The sequence below is a fragment of the Python bivittatus genome, unplaced genomic scaffold (genome assembly GCF_059951505.1).
Source record: "Python bivittatus isolate LINGU-HERP-01145 unplaced genomic scaffold, Pbiv_v1 ctg000610_np1212, whole genome shotgun sequence".
Classification (NCBI taxonomy): domain Eukaryota; kingdom Metazoa; phylum Chordata; class Lepidosauria; order Squamata; family Pythonidae; genus Python; species Python bivittatus.
Window position 1 is genome coordinate 41,801,846 of NW_028277088.1, and position 17,716 is coordinate 41,819,561.

General features: G+C 39.3%; 1 protein-coding gene across 1 annotated transcript in view; it reads right to left on the reverse strand.

Annotated features, from left to right (window-relative positions):
* Positions 1–16,842: 16,842 nt before the first annotated feature.
* Positions 16,843–17,716, reverse strand: part of GASK1A (golgi associated kinase 1A) — a 33,563-nt gene continuing 32,689 nt past the window's right edge. The window contains exon 5 of the mRNA XM_088150875.1: positions 16,843–17,660. Coding sequence (XP_088007001.1) covers positions 17,450–17,660 — 211 coding nt within the window. The 3' untranslated portion in view covers positions 16,843–17,449. The remainder of the gene's footprint in view (positions 17,661–17,716) is intronic.

Here is a 17,716-nt window from a genome sequence, read left to right on the forward strand (position 1 = left end):
AATGCTTTAAATAATTTATGCAACGTAGAAATTGTGCCCACAGAGTATCTATATATTGAATCAAGAATTAGGAGGGCACAATTGTGCCTTCTTATATTAAGCATGAATACTGATTTACTGCATCTTGTACAGAGAGTGCTTTCTTTCATTTTCAACGTCTACAGTGGATTTTTTTTCTACTCTTAAGACATAACTTTTCAAAGATGTATGGATTCCATCAACAAACCGAACAGTATGAACAATCTTTTTTAAACTCTCAGATTACAGAGATGGAGCTGTATATACTAGAGGTTCTGGATATCACCACCTCAAAGGAGGATTATTTCAGTATATATTCCTGTGGTTTTTCACATTACTTGACCACCAGAAGACCAGTCGTATACTCTTTCCTGGAGGCCAAGTAATATGTAAAGGCAAAATCTGCTGCAACACCAAAGCCAGTCCTGAGAGATAAGGAGAGATATTCTTGCAGAGATACCTCAAGCAGGATCCTTTCAGCTCTTATTTTAATCAAGCCTACTGCCAAACCTCCCACTAGTAGGCCAGGCACTCTAAAGGGGTGATTTCTTTCCCTTTTAGGACATCAAATAGGAAGAAATGTCCCACTTCAAGCTGTGAACTTTTTGAAGCTTTACTTTAAGGAACAGAATACAAACTGATATAATATACAGTGACCATATGTCCTTTATTAGAAAGGACAGTCCTTTATTTCAGAAAGCTGTCCTTTAGATTTACTTAATTTTATGCTTTATTTTCTTGGGTTTGCTCTTAAATTTCCCTGTGTAAAGCAAAGTTATCAACATAAACAATTCAAAAAAATATCCTTATGAACTTCTTTCCGATTTGCCCTTTTTTCAGGCTTGTCCTTTATTTTTTTCCAAGAAAATATGGTCACTCTAATATAATAGGAACTTCAAGAAATCCTGAGTGAATCTCACAGTCCATTCTCTCTCACACAGCATAGATTAAGCAGTCTCCTTATAGGTGCAGAGCATTGCTAAAACATAGCACACGCTTAAAGAAACTCTCTCACCTCTCTTGACAAATACGCTCACGGTAACAGGCTTTGCGTTATAGAATCTCACACAGCAGTTCTGTCTCTCTCTTCACCTCTTCTGGACAAGATGTCTAATCCTCTCATCTTCTCCAAACCTCCAGCCTTCCACATCCAACCATGGTTTCTTCATGGGTGAAACGTCCAGCCTCTCTAGGCCCTCACTGGCTGAGCTGCCAACCAACGCTCCCAATTTCTTTGCATGGCAACCCCCTCCCCACCCCCAACTCTCAGCCTTCATGGGCTGGATTCTCAGCTGGACGAAGTGCTGTGGGGAAAAAAGCCTTGTGCTTTTCTCTCCTTTTACCATTGCTCACTGGTAGTCTTTCTTGCAGGGGGGTGGGGGCCTCCACCTTTCTGATTCCTAACACCTTCTCTTTCTTTATTCTCTTCTGCCTTGAGACACCCAAACTGGGAGCTTTATAAGTTTCTGAGCTAACTCTCTGCCTAGTCCACAAACGTGACTTCTGTTCCCTCTATTCCACTATTTCTCAACCTTGGCAACTTTAAGATGTGTGGACTTCAACTCCCCGAATTCCCCAGCCAGTGTACTGGCTGGGGAATTCAGGGAATTGAAGTCCACACATCTTAAAGTTGCCAAGATTGAGAAATACGGTAAATCTATTCTAACCCTCCTTCCTCTACCTGACTATTTGGGGCTGGTTACCTATCACCTGGAGCTCTAGCAGGAAGTGCAACTCATCTCCTGCATCTTACATACCTTCTGTGACTTAGCTTCACATTTTTACCTTTTCCGGGCTTGCACCACTGGGCTGTAAGTATATTTTTTATAACCTGAGACCATTAGATATAGTGCATTTCATTTTCCAGTATGCCCACGATTTCTGCATCAAAGCCTTTCTATTCATTCTTATTCTATTCTGAAAGTCCAGCGGAAGCATTTTAAAACAATTGTGAATGCAATTTGACAGTTCTGTTCTTTTTCTTCACCTTCATAGCCTTCAAAAATAAGTAATTATGAGCAGAAAGTGTGAAAACCTTAGAGAAAAACTTTATTCCACGTGGTTTGTTAAAATTTGCCATCTCTATAAAGCTTGCTAGTCCTGAAACATGGAAGTAGAAAGTCACTGTTTTTCCTCCTGATCCTGACCAGCTTCCTTCTAACCCAACCAAGAAAAAGTAATATACCACTTTTCCCTAAAGTCGCTAAATGTGCTTTGGGAGGAAAATAATATACTAATAACAAATAGCTCAGAAAAGCAAAGCAAAGAACAATTCTAAGAGAGTAAGCCCACTGAATTCAATAAGGCTTACAAGGTGTAGATTTACATTAAGCAATTTTCTGTCTTATTTTAAGCTCTAGATTTCTGAGGAGTTAGTTTTTTTGTATTGTCCTCTGAATGGTATCACGTAGCAGCAATATATAGAATAATTGAGTGCCATTGGGGTAAAAAGAGACAGTGGAATGGGTGGCTTCTCTGTTTATAGCTTTTCTTTAGAAAATGGGAGTCACGGCAGGAGCATCTGGAAAGGAACCACAGTAGAAGCAAGGCATTAAAGACCTCTGCCCTTTCTTGCAGTGGTATTAATCTGGACTGACCCTCTTCCCCAACAATCATAGTTTTATTATTAAAAAACATTAACAAAAGAACAGAGAAAAAATGAACTCATTAGAAGCATACAACCAAATACATATGAGGCTTTGATCATGCAGTCACGGCCTTCTTGACTTTTTTGACCCCTCTACAGAGAAGCCCTGTCAGTGGGTGACTTGCCCATTTGATTTGAGTCAAAAAACACATGTACATTTTAGTTCTGGAGATGGTGAAGAGGGATCTGAGTTCTCAATGCTAAACTGTGAGAGTCTTTCAAAGTAGGTGGTCAGGGCCCTTCTATCCAAATAACTATTGTCTTTACAGCCTTCCCTAATCTGGGGCTTTTTTTCAGATGCATTAGACTTCATTATCCATAATCACATGCTGTCTGGGAGTTACAACTGAATTCTTAACTAGTGAAAGGTGGGAGCATCCCAAACATTCTTAGTTCATGGTGTCCTTAGCGTCTCAGTAATTTTTCACAACATACCTAGCAGTTCCCAAGCTATGCACCATGGTGCCCTGGGGAGAATTAGGACAATTCCATTTATTGAGTATTAAATTATCCTGCAGCACCCTGGCACAGTTTGGGAACCATGGATTTGGAAGCTCATCAGAAGGGGAGGGTGTACAATCCAAGTCCAAAGAGAGCAGAAGGCCTTGATGTTGCCCACGAATCATTAATATAAGAGTGGGGCCCTGAGGCTCTCCAGATGTCACCAAACTATGACTCACAATAGTCTTTATTATTGTTCATATTGGCCTAGGGTTTGGAACACAGTGATGTTAAAAGGAGCTTATGTTCCTAATTTCTGCATTAACATTTTACTGCAAGAAACCCACAGACATCTGGCCACTTTTTTCTCTCTCTGGGTGAGATATATTGTATTTCTATTTAAATGTGAATAACTATCTCTAAATGTGCATATTTACATATATAAACAAGTTATATAAATCTGTACCCAAATTTGCTCTCCTTTCTGACAGTATGTAAATAACCAGGTAGTTTCATATATATATATATATATATATATATATATATATATACACACACACACACACACACACACATACATACATACATACATACATAAAAATAAAAATTCCCCTCTCACCCCTATGGATGGTGCGTGTCTTCCTCAATCTTGGGTCCTCTACCAGAAGCCTGGGAGTTTGAGGGTTCTGCGCAGTATATTAGCTGTTCCTAGCACTGCACTCTTCTGCACAGAGAGCTCTGATGTTGTTCCTGGGATCTGTTGGAGCCATTCTCCCAGCTTAGGAGTCATGGCTCCGAGTGCTCCTACCACCACTGGGACCACTTTGGCCTTGACTTTCCACATCCTCTCTATTTCCTCCTTCAGGCCCTGGTACTTCTCCAACTTCTCATGCTCCTTCTTCCTGATGTGGCTGTCACTTGGCACTGCTACATCTATCACTACCACTGTCTTCTGGTCTTTGTCTACTACCATGATGTCTGGTTGATTAGCCAGTACCTGCCTGTCCGTCTGGATCTGGAAGTCCCACAGGATCTTAGCCCTGTTATTCTCCACGACCTTCTGTGGAATCTCCCATCTGGACTTGGAGGGGTCTAGCCCATACGCTGTGTAGATGTTCCTGTACACAATGCCAGCTACTTGGTTGTGCCGTTCAGTGTATGCTGTTCCTGGCTGCATCTTACACCCTGCCACTATGTGTTGGACTGTCTCTGAGGCCTCTTTGCACAATCTGCACCTTGGGTCCTGTCTAGTGTGGCAGACCCCTGCTTCTGTGGATCTGGTGCTTAGTGCCTGTTCTTGTGCTGCTATGATCAGTGCCTTAGTGCTGTCTTTTAGTCTGGCCCTTTCCAGCCACTGATAGGAGAGATATATATATATATATATATATATATATATATATATATATACACACATACATACACACACACACACACACACACACACACATACATACATACATATACACATACACACACACACACACTTACACATACACATACATACATACATACACACACGCATACATACATACATACATACACACACACACACACACATACTTATATACATACATACACACACTAGCATATATATGGTGCTTTCTCATTACAAAAGTTATTTTAAAAGTAAAATAAAGTAGGAATTGCTAACTTCCTGTTTTATTGTTGTCAGTTCCTGTGTCTGAAACTAAGCCTGAAGGTACAGCTGAAAAGAAGGGAAAACTTTAGGCCATATAAATTCCATGGAGTTGAACTGCTGTTAAAGGCAAAGGAACAAGGCTAGTAATTTTTTTTTTAATGGCAATCCTAATAAGTATAAAACAGACGTGTAATTAATATTAACATGAGCTTTTTAAAGCTGATAGAAGATTCAAGGCTTTCAGATGGGATTCAGTATTCTTTGGTTGAGTGACAAAATGAAATTACAAATTGGTTAGCTGGGTATTACCTTTCAATGGACACACATCTGCGTGAGACACATAGTGATTATACAAATTATCCACCCCATAATTTTGCATTCATCTTCTCTGATAGCTTAGAATTACTGCTGGTACAAGCATAAAGCTCAAGAAGAGTTGGTCATCCGAGAAAATCAGTAACTGTTTCAGAGCCCTCCTCCTACTTTGTCTTTCAAAGATTTGGCATATTTGTCCTCACAACATTACTCCATTATACTACACACCACCTATAATCTTTGCAATTGCAGCCGTTTATAAATTTCATAAATAAATCAACTTGCTGCTGCATTTACAAGGGGCACATGCTACAATGTAAAGCCCAATCCAACCTTTTTCAGCCTGAACACATCAAGATTAATTGGATTTCTCTTTGGCTAGCAGAATCATTGTGACTAGAAATAATGGAAGTTTTCATTGAAAGGGTGATAAACTGAGAATCTAATCCCAGAGCATCAAGGGGATATTTACCTCTCGTCCACGAAAACTGTTGCTGTGCTTCCGAGGTGGGGAACCTGTGGCTTTCCAGATATTGCTGAATTTCAGTTGCCAGTTGCTGTGGCCAGCATGCTCAGTAACAAGGGATGCTGCCGATAGTTGTTCAACAACTTCTGAAGGATCACAGATTGCCCATCTTGCTCTACTTCACCTTGTTCATGCAACACTGGAAAAAAGAAGGTGATGAAGAAGAAAAGAATGTGTGCATTAATTATTTGTAAATGGGACAGGAGTTCTGTCAGGAAAAATAAAATATACTGAGAAAACGGCCGGTGGGGAAAAGAGGAGGAGATGGTGATGGTGGTGGCAGCAATTGACCCTATTCCATTAACTATCAAACCACTGTGGTTTTAATAAACTACACGTATGAAACTAGTAAGCTACAGTAAAAAGGAAAGCAACATAATTATTTTAAAACTTGATTGAATTTTTTAAAAAGTTAAAAAAATTGTCTGAAGAATAAAAGAGTTTGTGAAGGCATTCCAAAATCTGAATCTTAGGGTCAGTCAGTCAGTCTCACAGCTTGTGATGAGAACCTTGTGAGTAAAGCCACTAACACTTATCTTCCAACTAGAGCAACTTGGTAACAGCTACCAGAGCATCATCATTAAGATGGTGCTACCAGAACATCTTCATTAATGATCTGAAATAGGAGTGGAAAACAAGACAATAAAACAAATCGAGAAAGCAAAACTGATTCCTTTTATATCTGAAAATATTTCAGCCTATTTTAGTCAACTATGACTAAATTTCAAAGATAAGAAATAAAAAATCCATGTTGACCTGCATGGAAGAGATATATTATTTTGATTGGCATTGCAAAGGATAAAATGCCCCCCTCCCCAATATCTTCAATATTTCTTTCTTTTAAATGCAAAAATTCTGAAGCACCTACTGGCATTTGGTTAGGGGCCAAAAAACAAGTGTAGGCAGGCAGACAATTAAATGGCACTGAATCATGGTTTGTTCCATAGCTGAAGAGGCAAGCATTGCTATAAAACAATTGTTTTTCCGATTAGATGTTTATAGCTTCCCCCCCCCCTTTAAGATTCAGCCCATAGTTCTGGGAAGTTAGAGATAAATAAAAAAAATAATTGTTCATATTTATTAGAAATGATGGATCATGAGTAAATTGTTATTATAGTACAAAATGAAAAAGCTGTAGGGAACCTGAGGAAATGCAAGCTTTGGGAGGTGTAATATGACCTAAACCGATTCATATCTGTTAACCTCAAATGCAGATTAGAATGTAGTTATTCACCAATCAATATGCACCCACTAACAAATGTATATTCTGAGATGAAAATTCATGTACAAATGCATATTTAAATGGGTATTTAAATGCAAATTATCAGGGTTATTATTATTTTTTTTAAAAGGCATAGATGAATGTAAAAACAGGACAGAATAAATTTAGGAGCAGAACAGACTATTTGTATTGAGCTGGGTTCAAAAAAAAGTCACAATGTCAGCAAAATAGCATCTTATTAGCTTGAGTTATTTAAGCTTTCCAGTTGCTGAAATGAGGAAAGAAAATACTGATGAACCTTGAAGGGAACCATGCTATTCCAGGGTTAAGCCAGTAATAAGAAAATAGAGTGTGCGTTCAGGGATAGAAAGATTCCAGGCTGTCAAATTTATATTTAGCTAAAATATAAACATGTCATAAAAGAAGATGAGGAGAAAATACTAAGATTTTACCTTAACAGATGAGTTTTGCAGAAAATTGGAGTGGGGGAGCCTGCTCTGAATACAATATAACCAATGACAATATCCGTGACAAGAGTTCTGAAGGCAATGTGACAAAATATATTTTGAAATAGAAGAATAGGCTGTCGACTAGACTGGATAATTGAAAAGCTGCCTGGAAGAAGTCAATGGCAAATCACTTTGATATTGCTACCAAAACCATTGCATGATTATGTCCACATAATCACCAAGAGGGGAGCGGGGGCATCATTCTGCCCCCACCCCCCTTTTCTTCAAAAGTCTTCAGTGGGCTAAATGCAATGATACAAATCTGAATTACTGTTTGCCTATTTAGTTCTCTCTTTTCCCACGGTTACTGTATCTGCATAAATTTGTTCCACAGGTTCCCAAATCCTCCAAATCAGATTTGGGGAAAGGCAGGATATTGTTAGGATAAAGAGATGACCCACTAGGTTCTCTGAGTTCACTGAAGGTGGATAAAAAGGAAATAAACATGAATCCATTGTGAAGCCAGCAATCTGGGAACAACAGACTATACCAAGGGTGCACAAATTGAGGCCCATGGCTGTGCTTTTGAACATCCAGAAGTTGCTGTCAATTATGTGCCAAGTGAGAGTCAAGAGGAAGAGAAGGAGGAGAGACCGTGGTTAAGGTGTTAGTCTTGAATCAGTTGAAATATGGGTCCAAAACCCTACTCATTCTCAAAGCCCATTGGATGATTTTGGGCCGATCACTTTTTCTTAGACCAAGTTACTTCATGTAGTGCAGTGTTGTCCAAACTTGGCCACTTTAAGATGAGTGGACTTCAACTCCCAGAATTTCCCAGCCAGCCATGCTGGCTGCGGAATTATGGGAGTTGAAGTCCACTCATCTTAAAGTGGCCAAGTTTGGACAACACTGATGTAGTGATTGATTAGGTGCCATCAAGTCATTGTTGACTCTTAGCGACCACATAGATAGATTTTCTCCATGAACTTCATGTATAGTTTTTATACAGTTTATTTTATCTCCTCACCACTCGCTCTGTAGAGGAATCCAGTTTAAAATATCTGTTTATTGCTACCTGAGCGCACACAGTGAACAGGAGCTCACCACATTCCTCATTAAGTGATTCCCCTGTTGAACTGTTCTTACCTTCAGTCAGTTTTTCCTAAATTTCAATTAATATTTGTGTTTCTGTAACTTACCTCCTCTATGCCCTATTGTGCACTCTGGAATGCTAAAGACAAGTTGTGACTTTGTTCTGTGTGTGATACCCCTTGAGTCATCTTTCCTCTACATTAAACATTGCCTGCTTTTCAGTCTTTTTTTAAGATTTAGTTTCCAATGTTCTGAATATGTCTTATGAGTTTCAAGTCGACATAGCTAAAGGTAAGGGATGCTGGGAGTTGTAATTCAATAATACCCCAAAGTCTGCAAGTTCTCTACCTCTAATAGAGAATAATGGATTTATTTATTATTGGAATAATAAACCTTTAATTAATTCCAACCTTTGGGCTGGAGTGGGCGGGGAGCCTCTCCATTCTGCTGTTTGTAACATTTTGCTTTAAAAAAAAGAAAGAGAGAGAGAGAGGAAAGAGAGAATGTTATTTCAATATCTTTAAGATGTTCATATTACCCTATTATGAATTTGGATTTTTTTTTAAGTAACAAAGGGCACTTTCGTTTGTATATAATTAGAAGTGCAATTCCCATTGCTTTCTCATGAATTGCCTTCCACTTGTAATTCTTGGGAGACATGGTTTTGTTGAAACATATCCACAGTACATCATCCACTGTGTTTGGTTATGTCAGAAAGCAAATAATGTGTATTCCTGATCAAACATCTGCAGAGACTTTCAAGAGAACAATATGCCCTTGCATGAATAGAAAGACTATATATTGTGCTGCTAGCTTCTAAAGAGAAACATTGTTTATTATTACCTCCTACGGGGTTTCAATATTGGCTAGATTAAGCCAAGTGCTCCTGGAGAGTTAAAAGCAAATACTAAGGTTATGAACGCCGTGCATGTTCTGAGTTCTTCTGTAGTGGGAGAGGTGAATCGCTGGACTGTATCCAAACGAGAATCTCCTGACTCCTCAACCTACATCTCTGGACTTGATCCAAACTGCATTTCACCTCTCCCGGCTATGCCTTCCCCCTAGCTCTCCTCCAGGTTGGTGATGTTATTTATTCTGCTCCAACCTAAATTACAAAGGTGATAGATCAAATCTTAAGGTTAGGGGTCCTCAACATTTCTGAGCTAAGTGAGCACATTTGAGAGCCAGTCTGGTGTCGTGGTTAAAGTGTTGGCCCAAAAACCAGGAGACTGTGAGTTTTAGGCCTCCCTTAGGTATGAAGCCAGTGAGGTGTCTTTGAGCCTGTCACTCTCTCTCAGCCCAAGCCACCTCACAGGGTTGTTGTTGCAGGGAAAATAGGCAGAAGTATTATATATGTTCATTGCCTTGAGTTGATCAAATATATATTTTTAAAAAGGCTGGATAAAAATAATATTATTTTTGTTGGTTGCATAATCAGCCAGATGTTTTGGCATTTTTATCCACCTACTGAGTCCTTCCCAAGGACCTGGGATAGGCAGATATTGTTTGATGGTGTTAAAGATATCATTGCAGGATGTAAGCTGTTTCAAGCAAAGCTGCCCTGAATTTTGTCAGTGCTGATGGTCTTCAAGTGGTGCTCCAGATGTTTTGGGATTGCACCCAAGGCACCTATTACTATTGGTACTATCTTTGCTTTCTTTTGCCACAGTCGTTCTATTTCTCTTTGCAGGTCTTTGTATCTTGTGATTTTCTCCAGTTCTTTCTCTTCTGTTCTGTTGTCTCCAGGTATTGCAATGTCCACTATCCAGCCTTTTTCTCTTTCTTATCAACAATTTTTAGTCTGGGGTGTTATGAGGGAGGTGCTTGTCTGTTTGAATTCTAAAGTCCCAGAGCACTTTAGCTTCTTTATTTTCTATTATTTTGTCTGTTTTGTGGTCCCACCAGTTTTTGCTTACAGGCAAATGGTATTTCTTGCAGATATTCCAATGCACCACTGTTGCTACTTTGTGATGCCATCATTTGTAGTCAATCTGTGGGATCTTCTTGCAGCAGCTAACTAGTTATTGGTTATCATTGTTGTTATTGTTGTTGTTGTTATTATTACTGTTATTTGGATTCTTGAGATCATAACATGGGCATCTCACAATTGGCTGCCATGGAGCCCAGGGCCAGATACATCATTTTTATTTACAAGAAAACAAAAAGTTGTTTTCTAGAAACTTTTAACTCTCCAAGATGCTCTCTACCAGCTTCACTTTTCCTTTTTCTGGACAGGACAACCAAAAAGCAAAGCAAAATACCAGGCTACAAAGTCTCCCCTCCTCCTTTACTTTCTAGGAATGATTCTTGAATGTACATGAAACCAAAAAGGAGTCTAAGAAATAGAATATGGTGTTTGTTGCTACCTTCCCCTTTATTTCAATTCACAGATTCTAAATCAAATCAAATCAGGGCACAGAGCATGGCAGACATCAAGGGATGAACCCTGCTATCCCTTGGTGCCATGCTGGAGACCCAGATCTTGCTGCCTTCAGGGATGGAGAATGCCTTGATGCAAATGCCTTTTGATCCTTGCTGATTTAGGAACGCATCCATAACACTATCCACTTTGGCCATTGGAAATCGCTACTGTTGAAACAGCTGGTGTTAACACTGAGGAGCTTAGTACCTCTCTTACTATGATCATCTACTATAGCTCTCTTCCACGCAACATCTCCTGACAAGACAAAGCAATGGCAACACCAGAGGGCCTTTTCTGCAGCAGTGCAAGAGGACTTTTCATGAGGCATGACCATTTGTAGAAATCCCTATCCAAACAGCTCCAGATTACCCTTTTCTCTCGTTGGGGTCCTGTTGCAGCTGCAGTTCTTCCATGTAAACTCTGCTCTTGGATTTTTTCAGGCGATGGGTTTGTTTTATTGGATTTATATTGGCTTGGTGATATTGAGTAGCTTTGTGATGGTTTAGGCCTTGAAGAAGAGAATATAAATATAGAGATAATAAAATTAAATGGGATGAAATATGAAACGTCTGAAGAGTGAGTGGTTCATTGATCCATTACAGTTTCACTATATTAGATTGCTTTTAGGAGATGACACTATTTCAATTTCTCTTTTGGCAAATATATGATAGGGCTTTAAAGGACACCAGTCAAGGCCAAGCTTGAATATAGAAATCCAGATTCTTCTTAGAAATGCACAGAAACTACACAAAGAGAAGTTTTTCTCCCATTTTCATAATACTATGAGAATGAATGGTGGGGTATATTTTTTTAGATTTTTTTAAATCCCGCCTTTATTATTAATAACTCAAGGCAGCAAACATACATAATACTCCCTCCTCCTCCTATTTTCCCCACAACAACCACTCTGTGAGGTGAGTTGGGCTAAGAGACAGTAACTGGCCCAAGGTCACCCAGCCGGCTTTCATGCCTAAGGCAGGATTAGAACTCACAGTCTCCTGCTTTCTAGGCCAGCGCCTTAACCACTACACCAGGACTATAGCTGTGACAAATCTACTTTGCATTTGCTCATGTTTTCTTCCCCTGCAAAAACAAGGCTTCTATTTTTTAATTTTATTCTTAGAGATTTTCTTGAATTTTTTTTTCTTGATATTCTTGAGATTTTTTTTTCTGTCCTGGTGTTCTTGAGTTGCCAAATGACTATCATTTGGACTAGGAAAAATGTTAAAGCAGCCTTTTGCACAATCTCATGTTTTTGTCTACTCGGGTTGAAGTCTGACATATATCTCCAGCCAATAAGGCCTCTCAAACCTGAGGTCTGTAGCCATGCAGAACTTGATGGGCACTTGGATGGGGAAAGGTGATTTATAGGCTATATTCACTCTAGGGGCCTTCAGTTTAATATTGGGTGTATGTGTGTGCCTTTGAGTCAATCTTGACTCCTGGTGACTGCCTGGACTAGTCCCTGCAATTTTCTTGGAGACATTTTTGGAAGCAATTTGCCCTTGCCTTCTTCTTCCTAGAGCTGAGAGAGAGGGAACAGCCCAAAGTCACCCAGCTGGCTTTGTGGCTAAGGCAGGACTAGAACTCATGGTCTCTTGGTTTCTAGCCTGGTGCCTTAATTGGCTCTCAGTTTAATAATAGCAGAAGAATTTCTCCCCAAATACTTCAATAAATGGCCAGTGTTGCTGGCACATCATAGATGTGTTTGTACCACACGTGAAAGATGTGCTGGCTATGTTCTAAGAGTGATCAGCTTCAATCTTGGATAGGCTGGCTTGTGGTTTGTTGTGTTCACTTAATTTAGTGTTTAATGTATTGTGAACACTCAACAAATGGTTCATGCAGAAATCAGATTAAGACTGTTGTGTGAACTCAGCCACTGGAAAATGGAGACCCAAGCTGGATCAAGCCACACCTGGAGCTAACCTAGTGTTGGTTCCCACAATGGCCAAAGAGATACCTCAAAAGGAGGATGATACAGAGCTAGAGCATGAATGAATGACCATAATAAGTCTGTGTGGACATAGAAGGACACTCACACAACAAGCTGATGCCTTTTGATAAAAATTGCTAGTCAGAAAAGATTCTATCAGACTCCTGATTTTTTGTTACCACAAACTAACACGGCTTTCTTCCTATGATGACTACACACACTTAATAATGTGTGAATCACAGGTTACATGGTTAGGGAAAATTACTTGGGGATACTGTCTCATGTAACAAAACTACCTGTTAACAGAAAAAGTTCTCTGCCAAACAAGTGATTTCAGACCAGACTACTAGATTTCTATTGGCATATTACTTTTAAATTAAATAAAAACCCGGAGTAGTCAAGTAGTTAAGGTGGTTGTGGGGAATAATAGGAGAGAATGCTATATATGCTGCCTTGAGCTCCAGTATGAAAGGTGGATATAAATCTAATATATATCTTCCTTTTCCTCCAACAGTTCAAGGCAATTTACATGGGATTTCTTAGAGTTGTGTAGTTTATATATCCAAAGAGTGGAAGGTGTTTTGTATCCAAGTACTGCAAACCTTCTCTCCCTTTATTTTATCCCCACAACAACAACCCTGTCAGATTGGTTGGGCTGAAAGAGAGAGGGACTGGCCCAAAGTCCTTGTAATACTTTTCCAAGGATCCATATTTGTATGGATGATGTGATTTCATTCAATAATTAAATAATTGAAAAAACTTAGTGGCAATGACCCATTGCGTTTGGCCATGTGCATGACTAGGTGTTGAGCTTTCTGAAGAAAAGTTGTCCCCAGTTGCTCATTTCAACAAAAATGCACTGATCTTGAGTTGACTGATCATTAATCTGCTTCACTTCCTGACAGGTTTGTTTGTTTGCTTGTTTTTTGGATAAACTCTTTGCGTAACCATTTGAAAGCCAAGAATGTCAAGAGCTCTTCCTCAGGTGGTTTTCTTACTAATGAAGAAAATCCATCACAGTAGACGCTTTCTCTTTCTTTGTTGGTTGTAAATAGAACATTGGACTAATTTATATCCATTCATCTTTAGGTTTACTGTTACTATGAGATAAAATATTCATGAGAGTCTTTTGAGACTCAGCTACCAAACAATATAAATACATAACATTACCTCCTGAAAACCAGACAAGTGCTATTAGTATCAGCTATTATTACCATGACTATAAACAGAAGCTCTGGAAAATGCATGGAAAGCTTTATTGTTATTAATATAATGCTAAATGACTCAACTGTTGTAAATAAATGTAGCTCTTATGTCCATGTATTTCTTCCACGTTTGAGACGTGCATGCATAGTTTGAGATATTCTTGTATGTTAACTATTGGTAGTCCGTACAAACGCAGATAGTCTTTTATGTGTTTTCTCTATAACAATGCCAGAAAATTAATACTATGGGAGCAAAGGACACATTGGATACCCAGTCCCCCATTTCCCTCTGCAATCTTCCCCAATAGCTGAGATATCTTTCTACTTATCTTCTGTGTTGAATGAGAATTTTCTTCCAAAGCATTCCATGACATCATAGCAGCTAAACCAATGCTGGGGAGGGGGATGGAAACTCTAAGTTTCCCTGTTATCTCTGTCTCCTGCCCAATAGACCCTCTGTCCCCCCCTTTTCATCTTTTTCCATAGCCTGCCTTCTCCAAGCAGCGTTCGTGATATTTCCACCAGCGATTGCTTCCTTGTCTCTTGCTTCTCATTCACTATTTGCTGTTGAGCTCTTGGTTTGATTTTTTGTTGTTGTTGTTCCTTTGCTCATAATGGTGATTAAAAAAACCTGCCTCACACAAGTACATATAAAATAGAAGCAGGGATAGGAATATCCAGGTGCATGGTTGGCACTTTCAAATCTCATGCACTCAGTGGAAGAATTATGTGGGTTTTTTAGATTCAAAGCATTGGAACCAGGCAGTGATTATCTTTACTGGAAGATGGCTTAATAAGAAATCAGGTGAGATATATCATGTGCAAAGTTGGGACCTGAGCTTTCAGATGATTGTTTTTCTTTCCCCATGCTTTTTAATTTGGGGGGGGGGGAAGTTGGGACCTTCACTTAATTGGAACAGCATTGTTAGAGTCACATTACATGAAGAACTAGGAGATGTGAACTGTTATTAATTCTTGCAGCCTTTTCTGTCATGCTTTAGTTTCTGTATCTTTTCATGGATGCTTCTACATGGCAAAACAATATTATGTTAATATCCACATAGGGAATTAGGAAATATACCTCCCAGTAATGTGGTATAGAGTGATGATAAATTCTAGTAGGTTTCCCATTTAAATTAATAATAGCTGGAAACAGCCAGTGAATCAGCCTTTAACCTCCAATGCCCTTTTATGACTTGACTCATAAAGTGCCCTTTAATGAATAGCTAATATTTCCTTCTAAATCTCAAAGCTTAAATTCCACTTCAGTGAGCACCAAAGGGGCAAGCACAAATGTATGGAGTTAATTTATTATTTCTTTTGCCTGAAGTCATTTGAACTTAAGAAAGCTCTTGAAGGGTCATATTGGAAATGGCTGAGCAAACATTAAAACAAATAAAAATGATGGTGGCTTTTTTCAGCAGACCTCTCCTATAATCTATAGATGGGTAATGCCTTTAATAAGACCAACGAAGCTAGCAGGGAGCATGCAAGCTTCTGAGAACTCCCCACTGGGCAAGCAGATACAGTTAATCTCGGGCTTTGCTAAAAGGAAGGCCGTTGTTTTTCTTTTCATTCCTGTTCTCTATTAAGCCAGGAGTTAGCATGTTTCTCTCAGGGCAAGAATGACATTCTTTGAACCTTGCTTTTCGAAACTGGAAGTAGAAAATTGTCTTGTCTCATATGCTAGAGACAAAATTGATACTAGCCTATTCACTGGGGACTCATGAATTTTGCCTGTAATTACTATTTTTAATACTGAATCTTCATTACAAGCTTACAGATAAGCACTGACTTTTTTAACTTTTCTGCATCTTATTTTGTGTGGGATTTTGTACTGTGTGAGAAAGAAGTCTGGCAGATTGGAAAACTGATCCATTCATTTTGGTGGGCCCTAATAGAAATATTATACAAAAATGGATTTTGGACTGTGTTTGTTTCTCACAGACCAACATAACTGTCCGTGTCTCATCTGTTTTTCCCGTAATGAATATAGAGGGTGGTAGGAGAGAAATAGATTCACCTGACATTTGCCGGTGATTGTGGGGTGGGGCCTTAGCTTTTTAATAGAATATAAACACCAAAAAATATCACGGTATGCTATTTTCTGCAGCAGTATTGGTATTGACAGTGTCAACTTTGCTTTTCCCACTTTCTCCCATCTCATTATTATAAGCAGAACTGATTTACATGAAAATAAGGTATTTATTTCATAAAGGGTTTTTTTAGCTGCTGATGGCTGCCTTCCATGGCAAGTCATCTTAATCATTTCCATGGCAACCAACTGTGACTGAGGAAAGGCAGAAACAATTTTAAGATGGGGCTTTTCAAAGCTGCGGGTTGCTGGAGCGGACAAGCGGTGAAGATGCCAGTCTGTTACGCAAAATGACCTGATGCTGAGACAATACAGGACATGCTTAAGAACAGAGAAGATTCAACACCCCACGAGCATGGAAAGACCTGATAGGTTTGTGTTGTTGATCCATTTTACAGCCGTTGCCGTCAATCAAAATCCAGGATTTTCTTGTTTTGTTTTGTTTTCCTTTGAAAGAAGCATCACTAGCAGTATGATGGCAGGAAACACACTTTCTAGAAATATTCAGCACTTTTGTCTGGCTGAAAACAGGATAATTGAATCCTTCTGAAACTTGCTGATGACCCTTCTGACTAAACCATTTCCCTTCCAGTCTGTGAAATGAGAAACATGGGAGTTTCCAGATTTTGAGGCCATTGGGAACAAAGTCTTCAAGTCTGGCCCAATCCACGCCTTCCTCCTAACACAGTCTCCCTCAATGGGATATATTCTAGATCAGTGTTTCTCAACCTTGGCAGCTTGAAGATGTGTAGACTTCAACTCCCAGAATTTCCCAGCTGGCTGGGGAATTCTGGGAGTTGAAGTCCACACATCTTCAAGTTGCCAAGGTTGAGAAACACTGTTCTACATAATGTTGGGATTACAACTCGGAATCCCCAGCCAGCAATCTGGAGGGCAATAGATTGGGGAGGTCTGGTCTACATCATTAAAACCCTATGGATCATGCATGTCAGATCAGAATTTTTATCTGTTCTCTTATTTACCAAACAGATATACATGTATATTGAACCTCACTGTCTGACAAATTGAATGATGGGCACCCTCATTAACAAGTATACCTTGTTATACCCCTTCTTTCTAACAGTCTCCTAGCGAAGATTACTGGTTCATATTGCTTTGGGGTGCCATTATAATAAAATGAACTTTGATTAGGAAAACAGAGGGATATTTTGGCAGCAATGCCTGTTTTGTGGAAATCCCTTGCAAGGATATTCAGCTAGGGCGGTCTGAATATCAGTTACAACATTTTTATTCTGAGTTACGATCATCCCACTGCACATCCCTTTTCAATTTTATTTCATTCATTTTAAATCTCTGAATTCACTTAGCCCAGGTTCCATAGCCAGCAGAATGCCTGCCTGCCTGGCATCAGGGTATTGAGTCTTTCCAAGTTCAGTGCTCTTTCCTAAAGCAGATGGATGTGCAATACTTGTCATCAAAATCTAATCCAAGGAATCTTCTGTGATGGTCAGATTATGCTCTTGAATGTACTGGAGTAGGGCCTGCCCTCTCCTGTCAATGATATTAAGCCAATGCTTCAGACCTTCATATCCACCTTGACTCCCCCAGAATTCTGGATCTACATGCAGTGATTGTAAAAGCAGGTTTTGCAAGCATCCCGATTGGAGCACTGTTATAGCTGTCCGAGGAAACCTGAGAAGAGTATAAACAGAAAAGGGATTTTTTTTTCATAAACGGAGGCATTTAGA